A 16,756-nucleotide genomic window follows, 5' to 3' on the forward strand; every position below is an offset into this window, starting at 1 on the left:
TATAGATATTATGGGACCCTTAATGAAGTCTGCAGGAGGTCATACACATGTATTGGTAATCATAGATTATGTGACACGCTACCTGGAAGCCACTACGTTCTACCACCTCTAAGGTGTTGGCTAGAGAATTGTTACAAGTCTTTACCAGGCTAGGCTTCCCAAAGGAGGTTCTAACAGATCAAGGGATAAATTTCATGAGTCAAACTTTAAAGGAGATGTGGCGGCTATTAGGAGTAAAACCTTTACATACGGCAGTATATCACCCGCAAACCAATGGATTAGTAGAAAGGTTTAACAAAACATTGAAAGGGATGCTTAGAAAATTAGTTATGGAGAAACCCAGAAGATGGCACCTATTGGTAGCTCCATTGATGTTTGTAGTCAGAGAAGTACCTCAAGAATCTACTGGTTTCACTTCCTTTGAAATGATGTATGGGTGGAATCCCAGGGGTATCTTAGATTTGGTGAAAGAGAAGTGGGAGAGTGGGAAAGATGAGTCACAAACAGTCGTAAAACATGTTATAGTGATGAGAGAACATTTACAAAGGGTGGCAGGGTTGGCGAAAGAAAATCTGCTTAAAACCCAGGAGGGACAAAAACGTAGATATGATTCTAAAGTGAAGATAAGACAATTTGAACCAGGAAAAAAGGTGCTCTTACTTATGCCAGCGGCCTCAGCTAAATTGTTTGCCACATGGCAGGGGCCCTACGAGGTGTTGAGGAAGGTAGGAGCAGTGGATTATGAGAATTTAATGCCTGACAAGACTAAAAAAAGGAATTTTTCATGTTAACTTATTAAAGGAGTGGAAAGAGAGGGAGGCATTATGGGGAGAAGTGAGGGATGATGAATTTGGACCTGAGGCCAGCGGCTATCTCAGAGAAGAGCAGAGAACTGAACTGAGTGATGATTTGGAGGAAAGACAAAAATAGCAGATAAAGGAATTAGAACTGCAATTTCAAGAAGTCTTCTCAGGGATGCCAGGGAATGCAGATTTAGTAGAACATGCTATTAATACGCAAACACAGGTGGTAGTTCGGTGGGGAAGTAGGAATTGGCCCCGTCATCTGAAAGACACCACAAATAAGGAGATAGAAGACATGTTGCAGCTGGGAGTGATTGAACCTTCAAGGAGTCCTTGGAGGAGCTACCCTGTAGTCGTCCCCAAACCAGATGGTAATGTGAGGTAATGCATAGATTATAGACAATTGAATGAGGTGTCAAAATTCGACGCCAACCCAGGAGAGGCGGGGCTTGTCGCGGTGAAGCTTGCAGCAACAGGGAGAGCTCCCTAGAAAATGCTTGAACTGCTAGATCCGGGACACCCCTAGAACAAGGGGGTCGAAGGAGAGATCAGGAGAGATATCTCTGAAGCATTTGGTGATGACAGGAGGGGGAGAGAGTGGGTGGCGACCCAGTATCTCTTCTATCTGTAAGATTTACTCAAGCACGAATCGATGCAGGAGCCATTTTGTTTGGCACGAACCGTGAGTACCAGAAAAGGAAGAGAGTAGAACATGGGTTATAATTTGGAAAACTAATTGAAGCTTTTGATCTATGAACAGCCCCTTTAAGCTGGAAAAAAAAGAGGTAGAGTGAAAAGAATTTGGCAAAAGGAGGAAAAGAAGTGGCGCAAGTTTGCTTACCAGTCTGCCTCTGACTCCTGAACTCTTAAACTGTCTTGGAAATAGCAGGCTGGCACACAGTCAAAAGAGAGACAGTGAAGGAAATTTGTTTGTTCTTTAAAATCCCAGAGGGAAACACCGAGGGATAGGATTTATGAGACTGAAACTTAGGCACTGCGACTCAATGTGGAAGAATTAGTCTGTGTGAAATAGGCATTTATTTGGTTCCTGGAAGAAGACGGGATGAGTTGCTATTTTTAGATCATGAGAACAGACGGAGGAGGAAACGAAACAGCGACAACTGGCTAGCTGGGCTGAGCAGACCGGAAAACAAGGACTGGAGCTTTACTTAATGGACTCTAGAGACTCTTGACTTCCTAGTAATACTATATTGCTTGCTTAAATGGGACTATGGACTAATGGAAAGAAGATCAGTCGGATTATAAAGTGATTTGCTGGAGAGACTGAAATCTGGTGAGCTGAAATCTGGATGCTTTTGGCTGGACCGTGGGATCCTGATAATAGAACTTTGTTGACTCTTTGCAGGAAAAAAAGGCTAACTCTGCCATAGCCATATTTCAAGCTTTGGATTCAAGGTGGACTCATATGTGATTTATGTATGGTATATATATATGATTACATGTGATAGCATTGGTTTATGGTGAGAGGAAGAAATTAGGAGTGGGAATGATGGCACCAAAAAATAGATAAGGAATGGTAGATTAATATACAGGAAATAATAACTTCAGGATTTCAGAAAATAAATGAACATCTTAACCAGATAGAAAATTTGATGAAAAAGAAATCATCAGATGTTGAAACACAGCTATGTAAAAATGTAACAACTACAGAACAGCCTCTATTGAGTAAGATACCAAGCAATATAGAAGGGGTAAAGAGCCATCTAGTGATCCATTCAATTACTGCAGCCAGAAAATGTGAGATTGAAAAATTGATGGTTGTGTTGGATGCATTCTCTTCTCCCAAAAATTGGAAGAAAGTAGAGTCAGCGAAACAAGAGGAATCTATTGAGAAAGTAGGGAATGAGATAGAAATAGATATCGATTCAGATGTGCTTAATAGCTTCCTAAGCCAAAAGAAAATTGAAGAATGGGATTTAACATACAAATGGAGATGGGTCTCAGACACTGTCGGAATAACATAGATGCAAACTAAAATAAAGTTGTAAGTGGATAGTAAGTGGGCAAATGAATTACAAAAAAAGAAGAAACTGAAAGTAGAATTGTTTTCTTGCAATATGACTTGATTGGATGATGGCGTATTATGTGTTCTGCTACTCTCCCCAACCCTAACCCCTTTCCTTCCACCCCCCCTTTTTGCCTTTTGTATCCTTAGATAAATAAAATAAAATAACAAAAAATTCGATGCCTACCCCATGCCAAAGATAGAGGACTTATTAGAAAGGTTGGGACGAGCAGAATACCTAACCGCATTAGATCTAACAAAAGGCTATTGGCAGATACCCTTAAGACCAGAAGACAAGGAAAAAACTGCTTTCGTGACTCCCAAGGGCCTTTTCCATTTCTCCAGAATGCCATTTGGGTTGCATGGGGCGGTGGCAACATTCCAGAGGTTGATCAACAAGGTACTTGAACCTGTCAGAGATTTTGCTGGAGCCTACATAGATGATATCCTAATATATAGCGATAGTTGGGAAGATCACCTGCGACATCTAGAGAGAGTACTGAAAGAGCTACAAAAAGCCAAGCTTAAAGTCAATCCCTCAAAGTGCAAAATAGCATGGAAAGGAGTGAAATTTTGGGGGGTTCCAGGTGACACAAGGGAAGATCCAACCAGTGTCAGATAAGGTGGCCCACACCTCAAATGAAGAAGGAGGTGCAACAGTTCTTAGGACTAGCAGGGTACTATAGGCAATTTATACCTAATTTTGCACACATAGCAGCACCTCTTAGTGATTTGACAAGGAAGAAGAAAACTAATAGAGTAGTCTGGGGCAAAGAAGAGAATGATGCCTTTGAGAAGCTTAAAAGGATCTTAGCAGAGCTACCAAGCAGGCATGCCCCTGACTTTGAGGTCCCCTTCATTGTACAAACTGATGCATCAGGGGTAGGCGCAGTGTTATCCCAAGAAAAGGAAGGAATAGAGTTCCCAGTTATGTATCTTAGTAAGAAATTAAACCCAAGAGAACAAAAATACTCCACCATTGAGAAAGTGGCATTTACAGTAAAATGGGTGATACAAGCTTTACGCTATTATCTATTAGGAGCCCCTTTCACGCTTATCACGGATCACGCTCCGTTACAATGGTTGAATCTTATGAAGGATGTATACCCCCAACTAACTACGTGGTATTTGAGCCTAAAACCATTCACTTTTGAGATAAAGTACCAGAAAGGTAGTGCTCATGCTAATGCAGACTATTTTGCCCGACAGGGAGAAGGAATGACGGGCTCTGAAGAGAGGACGGCCCACTCGTCGCGGGCGGCGTGTGAGCGAGAGAGTCAAAGTGTGCCGTCCTCCATTGAAAAACATACAGAAACAAGCGAAGGATGTGTGGTGGGGGAGTTGATTAAGTTGGATGATGAAGGGACAGGGAATTCAAAAGCGGTGGAAGTATTCCTCACAGAGAGGAGGCAGAGAAGAGGGAGGAGTCAGAGGGATGGAGATGGGATGATATAAAACAGGAGTGAAGCGGGGACAGATACCACGAGAAGACAAGAGTACACAAACAGACAAGACTGGTGAAGAAAGAGTCGCTAAGTTAGTGAGAAACTTCCCTAACCTGATGATTGGAGGCGGATTATCACCCACCCCACCAGAGCCACCTAAGAAAGACCAGGGTGAGCCAAGAGGGGGATGGAACTGGGGAGCAGCTTCGACTACTCAGGCTTTGGGGACGAGAGAGATCCCTTGTGGTTCCAGCCCTTATCTCCCCAGGTTGGAGGGGGCAGTGGTGAAGCATCCATGTTGCCGGATCGTATGTGGTGCTGAATGTACCAGCACAGAACGCAGCAGCAACCTATACCCTTGGAGTGAGGAGAATGTAAAGGAAGGAAAGAATGTTGGATCTGTTAAAGTTGAGTTATAAGATATTGCCAGAAATAGAGATGTTAGACCCGTTTGGTCTTGGTATTCCTGAAGTTAAAGGCAATAAATAATTGCTGTTTGCATCTGCTATATCTTCTCCATCTGTTCTACCCGCTGAAACTCTGGGCCCGCCCCCTCTCTCAAAAGAACCCAATCTCAGTTTCATTCTGAGATTAACCCTTTACTGGGATAAAGTCAGCTATGACAAATGACAGGCTTCTGCTCTTTGCCTGGGAGGTCGATACATTCCTGTAGGACTCCTGGGGGAGGTCAGGATTCCTTATCAAGGTTCTGACAGTCAGTCATCCTTATCCCCATAGCGCAGATGGGGGAGAAGAGATCTACCTAAGGCTTCCTGCTGTATTCACAGCAAAGGTGAGATCTTACAGCCTGAACATCCCAATGTTTTGCCTAGCCTCACAGCCTATTGTAAATTTCAATAAAAAAATACATAGGGCGGGTTAAAATAATTAATTTTAATGGGGAAGCATTTTACTTAAAGAAGAGAATATAAAAGAATCTATAATAATAGACATTCTGGATTGTGCTATATTAACAAATACTAGCTGGTATTGCTCAATGTAATAAAAACCTATTATGTTTTTAGTTCTATTCTTTTAATGTGGTGAGCTGCTTTGGTTCCACTTACCAGGAAAAAGGCAGCCTAACAATAAAACAAACAAGCAAATAATAATTAGGACCTGCAAAACAAGATAGGTTAAACATAAGGGGCGGGGGGGGGGGGGAATAAAGGAAACACACAGAGAGGCACCTACCGCTAAGTGTTACGTCACATTCTGCAACAGCGGGCGTAGCAGTGTCGAAACTGGAGCTGTTGGGAACTAAGTGGGAACTGGTGTCTTTGTGGGTCTGCCAGTGTTTCGCAAAGCTTGATGGAGACCGAAAAACTTTTCCACATGTATGGCATTTGTAGGACTTTTCCCCTATATGGATGCGGAGGTGTTTAATAAGGTCAGTGAGTGATTCGGCTCTGTATTCACATTTGGAACAGGGGTGCGTCTTTTTCGAGAGGAGCTCCGTGGGTTCCACTGTAGGCCCCCTTGAAGACGTTTCCGGGTTGATATTCTCCTGCAGAGAGCTCGTTATCCTCCTCGATGCTTCGCCATCTGCAAGGGCAGACAATAATTCAGTTCGCTGCCCTGAGGTCCTCCAGACCGTCCTGTTCCTACGTGTGGTACCCATCTTTGCTGAGCTTTGGGCCCTTAGAGATGAGGCATGCACCTTTTCTCTGTACGGCTCTTCTCAATTCTAAACCGAGGGTGGATTTTTAAATTTTTTTTTTTATTTTTTGCCTTCCGGTTAATTTTAAGGTGACTCTAGAAACAATTCCTGAATAAGGTCTTGGGGGGGGAAGGTTCCACCACCCTTTGATTTTGATAAGGCATGGGATGATATCTAAAGGAGTGGATTCCAACTTTGGGTCCCTTGATGCGTTTGGACTGCAATTCCCAGAAGCCTTCACCACTAGTTATGCTAGCCAGGATTTCTGGGAGCTGTAGTCCAACAACATCCGGGAACCCCAGGTTGGGAAGCACAAATCTAAAGATACAAGGCCTCCTTTTGCCACTGCTGCGGACCTTCTCCTACCCCTCTGTTATACGTGCTCCTCCTTAACACACCGCCCAAAGTGCCTGTCTCTAAACACTTAATGGCAACCCAAAGCCTCTATACAGGGGTGCCAGAGCTTGAGTGCCCAGATGTTCCTGGACTGCAACTCCCAGAAACCCCGGCCAGCACCGCTGGTGGTGAGGGAGTTCAAGAACACCTGGGTGACCCAAGGTTGGAAACCACTGCTCTATAGGATTTGATTTACTTTCTAAGGATGGGTTGCTTATCTGTGTTTCTCCAAGTGGCTCTCTGTGCACTCACAGCTCTATGGTTTCATCTTCTGAACCTGTGCATGATCCAGAGCTTTCCACTGAGCTTTTGGCAGGAACCCCTTCCACTTGACTGCACACATCCAGAAGGGTTCTCTCCGCTTCCCTCAGTTCTGAGCTCACCAATCTATGGCAGGCAAGACATCCCAGGGGGGAGGAGAAAGAGAGTGGCTTCTGTGAATGCTCAAAAGACCACTTGAGTTACAGGTAAGCAACCTGACCTCCTTCTTTATGGTCCCTGTAGACTCACACGCATAAGAGATTACCAAGGTTACCCTTGCAGGAAGGATGGCGGTCACTGTGCTCTAGACCAGCTGTGCTGGTCAAGATTTCTGGGAGTTGTAGTCCAAGATCATCTGGGGACCCCAGACCACTGAGCGAGAGTTTAGTCTGTAGTGGGAGAGGACCATAGCCAGCTGACAGATTTCCAGAAGGGGAAGACAAGGAAGGAGGCAGGGGAAGCTGAATGCGAGGGGCCTGGTCATAAAGGCAAATTCCTGGGCACCCCCTTTTCTGTTTGTTCTGTTGGCCCTTTGAATTGTTTCAGATTTCTGAATAATAGTTTGTTTCTGCAGGGTTTTTCATTTAATACTTCTAGACTGTGGATAAATGAAACTGTGGTTAATGATTCTGTGGATACGGGGGTGTCCTACTGTACTACCATCACCCCACCTCAGGCCTTTCTTCCAAGGTTCATTCCAGTTCTCATTGTAGTTGAGGGAGAAATGGGATATTCCTCATCATAGGCATCCTTCACTCTCGAGAGACTATGGTAACATGCTCTGTATGGAGGACTTGTAACAGCGTCTAGTGTTTTAACGCTGTACGCGAAGCTGCAGTGTCCTCTCCAGGGCACGAAGCCTGGGTAAAATAATATGGAGGATAGGCTGTTACCCAGCCACCAAATCCCCCCTCTTCACATCACTGAAATAGTCCAATGGAAATGCAAGAGCCAATATTCCTAGCAATAACATATTGTAGTGAGATCATTCTAGCTCAATATGCACTGGGGTGAAATGGAAAACACACAACTGACTTCAAATATATTTCTCTCTGCTTTTGCTGTGGATAGCGGAGATTCCAGACCAGACAAAACAAAACATAAAAGGAAGGTTGAAAAGGAGAAGGAAGATGTCGGAATCAACCAGATTCTCCTGCTTACCTCCATAGGTCTGCTCTGCAAGAGAGTCTCCGGCTGCCAGCCAATCTTGGGAGCACACGTATTTTTGATGTTTACGAAGGCTTGATGAATACCGGAAATTCTTCTTGCATCCCTGACATGTGTAGGGTCTTTCCTTTGTATGGACTCTCATATGATTAACCAGCACCGACAACCAGTTGGATTTGTACCCGCATTCAGTGCAACGGTGTACTTTCCCACTCCGAGTGTTTGCCAGTTTCGTCAACACAACCCGGAGAGTTTTGATCCCGCGCCGGAGGGGCGGTGCCTCAGGCTCTTCAGGTTTCCTCGGGCGAAGCCTTGAAACAGGATCTGGTTCGTTAACGGCAGGGTGCAGCGAGAGGACCTCCGTGAAATCCTTGTGGGGCTCCGAGTTAATCTCTTTTGGTTCAGAAATAACTGTAGGAACAGAGAAGCAAATTGAAGGGATGTAACGTCTTCCCCAACAGAGCAAGTGAAAGAGACTGGGGGCTTAGATTTAAATCAAACTGATGGAAATCATGACTTATAACAGTTTGAATCATCATTCACAGACTTGGTCTAAGCATGCAATTCCTCTTCCCGGACCCACAAAAAGAAATACAGTGGTGCCTCGCATAACGATTGCCCTGCATTACGACTAATCTGCTTCACGACGATCTTTTTGCGATTGCAAAACATTGTCTAAATGGGGAATTTCGCTTTGCGATGATCGGTTCCCTGCTTCGGGAAACGATTCTTCACAAAACGATGTTTTTTAAACAGGTGATCGGTGGCTTCAAAATGGCTGCCGGCTTTCAAAATGGCCCCCCGCTGTTTTCTAGGGACGGATTCCTCGTTATACAGGCAGCGAAAATGGCCGCCATATGGAGGATCTTCGCTGGACAGTGAGTTTTTACCCTATTGGAATGCATTGAAGGGTTTCAATGTGTTTCAATGGGGTTTTTAATTTTGGTTTATGATGTTTTCGCTTAACGGCGATTTTCCTGGGACGGATTATCGTTGTTAAGCGAGGCATCACTGTACACTTCTTTCCTTGCTATAACCTTAACACATATGCTTATTTCACACAACTCAGAGATACAGATTTTCAGAGACAGGAGGACCTCCTTATCCGTGGGATCAGTATCCACTGATTCACTTATCCACAGTCTGAAAATATTAAAAATATTAAAAGAAAAATTCCATAAATATGTATTTCTAACAAAGTTATCAGAACTGGTCACTAGAGGGACCCATAGACCATCCTATGTGTAGCGTTCACTATCATAATAGTGTTTGCTATAATCTGCATCTTTTCAGCAGGTGTGGGTTTGGAATCAATATCCCATGGATTTGGGGTTCTTACTCTATTCCGCTCATATACTTCAGCTTCCGTTTTTACCCCTGCTAGCCCTCTCCCTTCCTGCATTTATCTCTGAGATTCTTCCCCATCTCCAGATAGATTCCACCTCCAACAACACACTGAAACATGTTCCGTCAAGAGAGAGGGGTATAAATACATGATTCTGTCTAGACAAAGTAGCAGAGGGTCAGTAACCAGGATAGACACTCGGAAGGAAGTAATCATGGAAAACAATAAGATTCCAAACATGGCATGATATGGGGTGGGGGGAGAGAGACAAAAAGCTTCAGGACTGGAAGAATTCAGTTAAACAAGGGCTCTACAGAAAATCCTAGGGATATGGGGGGAGGGGTTCTGTGACAATCGGTGATTGTTGGAGGAATTTTTAAAAAATAGTAAAAATGACTACAAATACAGAAGAGCCCTTGTTTGTTTCATTTATATGTTACCTTTCTACTAAAATTAGGAATGAAGGCAGAGAGAATCAAAATGAAAAAATATTAAAAGTTAAAACACATTATTTTCAACAAATTATTGTAACCGAATTAAACACAGTGAAAAGCATAGCACTAAAAACCAACCAATATCTATCAATTAAAAATGTCCATAGCAGCCAGTCAAACACTAACAATTTGAATTTGCCAGGTATTTTGGCCGTGGTCATGTTGCCTGGGAGGACTTCTCAGAGGTATGTGCCCCCAAAATTAACCTTTCAATCTTCCTAATGAACTATCTGTGTATACAGCAGCCCACATGGGACCAATTAATGGACTAAATGATCATCAGATGGTTGCTCCACCACCTTGAGTTTTGAATTACTGTAAAAAAGATATTAAAGTTGCTATTCTCGAAAAGAAAAACTACAGAACAAGAATCCACAGAGAAACAGCTGAGAAAATATTTACACATGTTAGACAGCCATCTCAACAGATTAAATATTAGCAAGATTTCTTAAGCCATTACCAAATGTAATAACTATGCTGTTATCTACTGAGGTTGTCTTTCCCAACAAACCAGACCCACCTTTTCAGAAAAAGGCTCAAAGGTAAAGTCTGTCCTTCTCTATATTACCACATGTTGTTCCTCTGTGCTGTTTACAAAACCCGGCTTCAAAAGAACTGAGTACCAAAGAGGCTGCGAAGCAACCAACATGAACCTGACACAACTCCGGGAGGCAGTAGAAGACAGGAGGGCCTGGCGTGCTCTGGTCCATGGGGTCACGAAGAGTCGGACACGACTAAACGACTAAACACACACCAAAGAGGCATCAGAAATCATTACTAGGTGTGAAATGCAAACAAACATTGCTGCCCTTTCTCTTAGAAAGAGTGCTTCTCGGATGTTCTTGGACTGCGACAGAAGCCTTTGCCACTAGTGGTGCTGGCCAGGATTTCTGGGAGTTCTAGAACATCTGGGGACCCAAGTTTGGGGATCATTGTCTTAAGAGTCTTGCACAGTCTCAGACAGATGGGGCAAGGAATGTTTTCGCGTCAGGCGAGCAGACGTGGTGCGAATCAATGAATTCCCCGTGACAAGAAGAGAGGTTTCACCTAAACATTAAGGAGAACTTCCTGGTTCTCAAAGTGGCTTGAAAGTAAAACAGCCTTACCTTGAAAGCTGGTAGACTGCCCTTCACATCTGGAAACAGAGGCTGTGTTGCCACCCATCAAGAGATGCTTCAGCCGTGAATTTCCAGTACCGGCGGAAGGTTAGACTAGGTGACTCTCAATACCGTTCCAAAGAACGAGGGCTGTAATGGCTAAAGAGACCTGAGTCTGAATCCCTGCCAGGCTATGACCACTCTATGTACAGTGGTGCCTCGCGATCACTCCGTTTTACGGCGAAATTGCTTTGTGACACTGTTTTTGCGATCGCAAAAGCGATCGCTTTGCGATGGCCCCTATGGAGAAAATTTGCTTTGCGATGATCGCGCAGACGCAATCATCGCAAAGCCCCCATTTTTGGCCAGCTGATCGGTGGTTCCAAAATGGCCGCCGGGAAAACAAAATGGCAACCACTGTTTTACCTCACTTTAGAGGCACCGAAAATGGCTGCCCCTATGGAGGATCTTCGCATAAGGTCAGTTTTTAAGCCCATAGGAACGCATTAAACACATTTTAATGCATTTCTATGGGCTTTTTAAAATCGCTTAGCGACAAAATCCCTTAGTGATGTTTTTCCTGGAATGGATTAACGTCACTAAGCGAGGCACCACTGTACCTCAAAAGCCCTCTAAGGCAGTGGTCCCCAGCCTTTTCTGAGTTGCACCCGCTGATCTCATGATTGAGGCATGCTCGCGGAGGGGAGCACTAGCTCCCATGTGTGGAGGGAAGGGGTGCCCTCGCAGGTGGGAGGGGCACATGTGCATGCAGGGGGGAGGAGATCTGTCTCCGTGGCCCGATCCTGCTAACAGCCAAGGACCGTCACCGGGCCGCAGACCAGGATTTGGGGACCCTTGCTCTAAGGGTCACTACAAGTAAGCAGCAACTTGACAGGACATCATGCAATGTAACCCTCTGGAGCCTACAAATGCTGTTATTGTATGCTGTATTTGTATGGCCTTTCATTAATTATTACGGCCTGAATTTTTCATATCACTTGATATTTTTTTTAAAAAAGCTTCATAGGTCACCCACAGACCGTATATTGATCCTCGAACCTTTAAGGCAAAACAAGAAAACTGAAGGCATTCTAGAAATCTGAGCACACCCACCCACAACGTTGAAAACCAGCTGGCCTCCTACCTCTAGACCTGAGCGGAAGGATTTCTCGGAACTTGTGGAGATTTCGATGCCTGGAAAGGTTGGACTGCCACTTAAAGTTTTGGCCACATTCCGGACATTGGTAAGGTTTGTCCTCCGAGTGGACCTTCATATGTTCTGTCAGACCAACCTTTGTCGCTTTGATGATCCCGCACTCGGGGCACTTATAGTTTTCCATAGTTTGAGAAGTCTTTGTCTTCCTCCCTTTCTCGCTGGGGCCAAGTTCGTCTGGGGGCCTGTGGGTTTTCTGGTGGTTCTCAAACGTTAAGAGCCCTTTGTAAGTTTTCCCACACTCAAGGCACTCGTAAATTTCCTTCGAGTGCTTGTTCATATGCCTCAGCATGTCGGAGAGATAATAGGCTCTGTGCCCGCAATCGGAACAAACGTGCCGCTTCTCCGGCGGATAAACCTTACCGCCTTTCTTTTTCAGGGTTTTCCGGCGACGTCGTGGGGATGTTCTGTGCTCCGCATTCGGTGGCAGCATTCTTCCAGAACTGAGCGGGTCTGTCTCAAGATCCAAGGAATCGGCATCAGGGAATTTTTCTGGAAAGGGCTCGTAAGAATTATCCATATCTGAATCCTCTGTATCCTCTGTTTTAATCTCACTTGGGAATCTGCCACCTAGTGGAAGGGGTGGGAAAATATACACAGAATCACTTCCTGTGTCGCTTGCAGCAGGAAAATAGGAAGGCAAAATATGAGAGGGATTGACTCCCTAAAGGAAGCAGCAGGCTTGAATCTGCAACAGCTGAGCAGGGCTGCTGAGGGCAAGACATTCTAGGGATTGCTCATTCATGGGGTTGCCATAAGTTGGAGGCAAACTGACTGCACATGACAATAACAACAACACAAGAATAAAGTAGATTGCCATATAGGTTTAGATTTTAAAAAGGGAAAATACAGCAAATAAAGGAGTACGAGGAGATGTTGGCCTTGATTTCAAGAATGAAATATTAAAATGAAGCATGCTGCTTATATACTGCCCTATAACACTTAAAGCAGTCTCTGGGCATTTACATATTAATTACAGTCATGCCCCGCTTTATGATTACCCCGTTTAACCACGAATCTGCTTGACGGTGAGGTTTTTGCGATCGCTTTTGCAATTGCAAAACGACGGTTTGAATGGGGTTTTTCTGCTTTGCGATGATCGATTCCCTGCTTCGGGAACTGATTTTCGCTTTACGACGATCAAAAACAGATGAATGTCAAGTTTCAAAATGGCTGCCGGCTGAAGAAAATGGCCCCCTGTTGTGCTTAGGGATGGATTCCTCACTGCACAGGCATGGAAAATGGCCACCCCATGGAGGATCTTTGCTGGACGGTGAGTTTTCAGCCCATTGAACAGTTTTCAATGCATTTCAGTGGGCTTTTTTATTTCGCTTTACAACGTTTTCGCTGTACAGCGATTTCGCTGGAACAAATTAAAGTAGTCAAGCGAGGCACCACTGTACGAAGGCTACACATTGCCCTCCCCCAGTGAGTCGGGTACTCAATTTACCAACCTTGGAAGGATGGAAGGCTGAGTAAACCTAGCCGGCTACCTGGGGCTGAACCTTGATTGTGAGCAGAGTTTTCTCCAGGCAGCAAAACCTTAAACAAAATTATAGCTCCCTTGGGCCATATCGGGATTAATCTACCACTCGCACCCTCTTACCTAAGAAGGTGCTGAGAATGGATTCTGCAGGCTCGGGGCTCGATGCAAAGGTGGCTCGCTGCTGATCCAGATGAGAAGTGGACTCAAATGGGACAACCGAAAGTCCTTCTCAAGAAGAAGAAAGAAAAAACAAACACAGGGTTATCAGGAGACGTAGAATTTTTCTGGACCTTCTGAAAGGGGAGTTGTGACCTAAGAATTATCGTCACCTGAAAAAACAGGGGTCATGCGAGAAAGCTCTTTTTCTCTTTATACGCAAGAGATGCGATGCTCTACTTACTCGGTGCGGAGATGAAAAGGACTTGACTAGAGAGGCAGTTGGACCTAGTGAGCATCCAGCTGACGCCCGACTGTCCACTTAAGCATCCTGCTGGAGTGTCGTTCCTGCTCATCCTTTCCAATTGCACCCGGAGCACCACTCCAGGCAGGGGGCAGAAGGATGAGTCTTCCCACATGGCTGCTGATTGGGCAGAGAGTGGCACTCCAGACGTGATTGGAAGGATGAGCAGGACCGGTGCCGCCACCAGATGCGTGAGCGGATGGTCTGGCCCTAGGAGCCGGACCCTCATCAAGTCCAGCTGCACAGGGATATTTGTATTCATATATAAATGCAAATATCCCCATCTCTAAACTTAATGGAAGCCACATGAAACCTTCAAATTAGACATGTGCACTCATTTTTTATTTGTCCTCCAAATCCAAGATTTCCCCCCGCAATCGTTTAGTCATTTTCAAAACAATCTGCTGTTTCTCAGCCAATCTTGGGAACACAGTTAACAGCACTTTCAAGTACTGTATTTTTCGCTCCATAAGACACAGCTCTGCATAAGGCACACCTAATTTTTAGGGGAGCAAAACAGGAAAAAATATTCTGGCAATTTCGGCCTGCTAGGCCCGTGGAGGGGGGGGCTGGAAGATGGCTGGGAAGGGTCAAAACTGCCACCTTCCCTTCCCAGCCATCTTCTACCACCACCCCCGCGGGCCTAGCAGGCCGAAATCGCCACCGAATCCCCAAATAGACCACCAGGAGCTTACCTGGCCCTCCTCCGCAGCTTTTTCCTAACTTGGGGCGAAAGAGCTACCAAGAAGCAGCCTCCAATGCCACCTACAGTTAGAATTTAAATTGCACCCTTTTTTACCGTATTCACTCCATAAGGCGCGCACACATTTCCCCCCACTTTCTTTGGAGGAAAAAGTGTGTCTTATAGTCCAAGAAATACGGTATTTCATTCACTGAGAGAAGGGTAAGTGAATTGAAAACAGAATTATTTTGTAATCCAATTGCGTCATCTATTGAAAAAGTATAAATCCACAAACTCCGGGAAATTCATAATTGCTTTATTGCTAGTTTCAAAAATGCTGAGTCGTAGTCTTGTAAAATTGAAAGACAGTCATAACAAAGATGTATGTAGCCACAGATGTATGTAAAAAAGATGTATGTAAACAACTGGTGGTCAGCTTAAGGAGACTGAACAGGAACAAAGTGAACAAAGATTTGTATCGGGCTAGAACACATAGCATTGGATAACTCAGTGGCTTAGGTCTCTGGCTATGGAGACACAGGTTGGGAGTTCTATTCCCCACTGTGCTTCCTTGAGAAGGATTTGACTTGATCCATCTAGTTCTGCAGTTCAAAGGCTGTTATTTTAGGTTATTTAAATGAAAACCAGCAGGAGTGTAAATACATGTAGATAGAACAACTCAGGACGCGATATTCATTCATGACAGTTCCATATTATGCCGTACATTCTGGATAACAACAAGAGTAGCACCAGCAGAAAATCAACAATGAACTTTACATAGATTATAACTGGCTTGGCTGGATGAGAACTTTATTTAGTAGATTTCTGTGTGTGCCTAAATATGCTAAGAGGCTGAATAATGTGTTTTCTTTAATACATTTTTACTTTTAACATTTTTTGACAGACACACGGACATTAATATAACGTATTTTTCTATGCATTTGCAAGAAAGCTTTTAAGGCTTTTACTTACCACTGATGTATTAAGAGGTGTATTCACACTCTTTTGTTTCCATATGTGCCTTATTAGGCTACAAGCATTTGCATTTTTATAATATCGCTTCCAACATTTCCACTGCTCTTTTTAATTCTTAAAAGATATTTTGACCTAAGTACTGTATCTGCCTGGAACTTAACTCCAATTTTCATATATTTTTAACCACATGTGCCGACAGTTCTTCTTACAACTTTAAGACTGTCTTCAATACAATGTCATTCATTAGTTCTTGGAAATAATTTTGTGGATATGAAACATAGAAGCAATGGAGAGGAATAAAGCTTGTAGAATTAAACAAGGTGAATTTGACTAGCTTTATTGCAACATTGACACTCATATAAATATTAATATGATTGTTTGGGATTGTATTAATTTCATTCTGGAAGTAACCCTTAACTGGGATAAAGGCCAGCTGTGATGCACACAGACTTCTGCTTTTATTCCTAGAGGCCACTACCTCTGGAAGACTCTTTTGGCAGTCATCAAACTTACATTTTGAGCGAGCCAGGCAGGAGAGATCAGATAATCAGATAAGAAATCCAGGAGACCTATACAGTGGTGCCTCACGGTTAATACCGTCTTGCGAAAATTTTATTTTGTGAAGCAAGTTTTCCCATAGGAATGCATTGAAATTTAATTAATGCGTTCCTATGGGGGGGGGGGAAGTCAGAAAAAAGTCATTTGCCAGGTAGTAAGACTGAGTAGACCGAGCCACACTCCTCCTTGGTAGCCCCGGAACAGCCTCACACAGCTCACACTGTGTGTGAGCTCACACAGCAGAGAGCCGAACAGCTGACCGTCAGGAACCAATACAGAGGCGGCAGCCATTTTGGAGAGGCGGCAGCCATTTTGAGAGGCAGCAGCCATGTGGTCATATCTCAAAATGGCTGCCACCTCTCTGCTGGTTACCAACACTCAGTTGTTCAGCGCTAGAGTCCGGCTGTTCCGGGGCTACCAAGGAGGAGCGGGGCTCAGTCAACTCAGTCTTACTACCAGGTAAGTGACTTTTCCCCCCATAGGAACGCATTAATTAAATTTCAATCCATTCCTATGGGAAACTCGCCTCGCAAGGCGAAAAATATTGCAACACCCGTTCATCTTGCGAATTTTTCATCCCGTGAGGCATTCGTCTTGCGAGGCACCACGGTACTTAGTTTCTGGACTTGAGAGATGGTTCTAAACCTGAACCACTCAGAAATATTTTGAGAAATCAGAAGCCTTCTCT

The 16,756-nt window shown here is 44.2% G+C and overlaps 1 protein-coding gene across 5 annotated transcripts in view; it reads right to left on the reverse strand.

Moving 5' to 3' along the window:
• Positions 1-16,756, reverse strand: part of LOC110091333 (uncharacterized) — a 46,500-nt gene that overhangs the window by 7,986 nt on the left and 21,758 nt on the right. For 4 of the 5 annotated variants that reach the window (XM_072988443.2, XM_020815411.3, XM_020815410.3 and 1 more), the window contains exons 6-9: positions 13,514-13,618; positions 11,839-12,477; positions 7,753-8,169; positions 5,469-5,819 (exon numbers count right to left, since the gene is read on the reverse strand). In XM_072988443.2, the coding sequence (XP_072844544.2) occupies positions 5,469-5,819; positions 7,753-8,169; positions 11,839-12,477; positions 13,514-13,618 (1,512 nt within the window). The remainder of the gene's footprint in view (positions 1-5,468; positions 5,820-7,752; positions 8,170-11,838; positions 12,478-13,513; positions 13,619-16,756) is intronic. The other variant, XM_072988444.2, reaches the window with a different exon arrangement.

Source organism: Pogona vitticeps, chromosome 2, assembly GCF_051106095.1.
Source record: "Pogona vitticeps strain Pit_001003342236 chromosome 2, PviZW2.1, whole genome shotgun sequence".
NCBI lineage: Eukaryota > Metazoa > Chordata > Lepidosauria > Squamata > Agamidae > Pogona > Pogona vitticeps.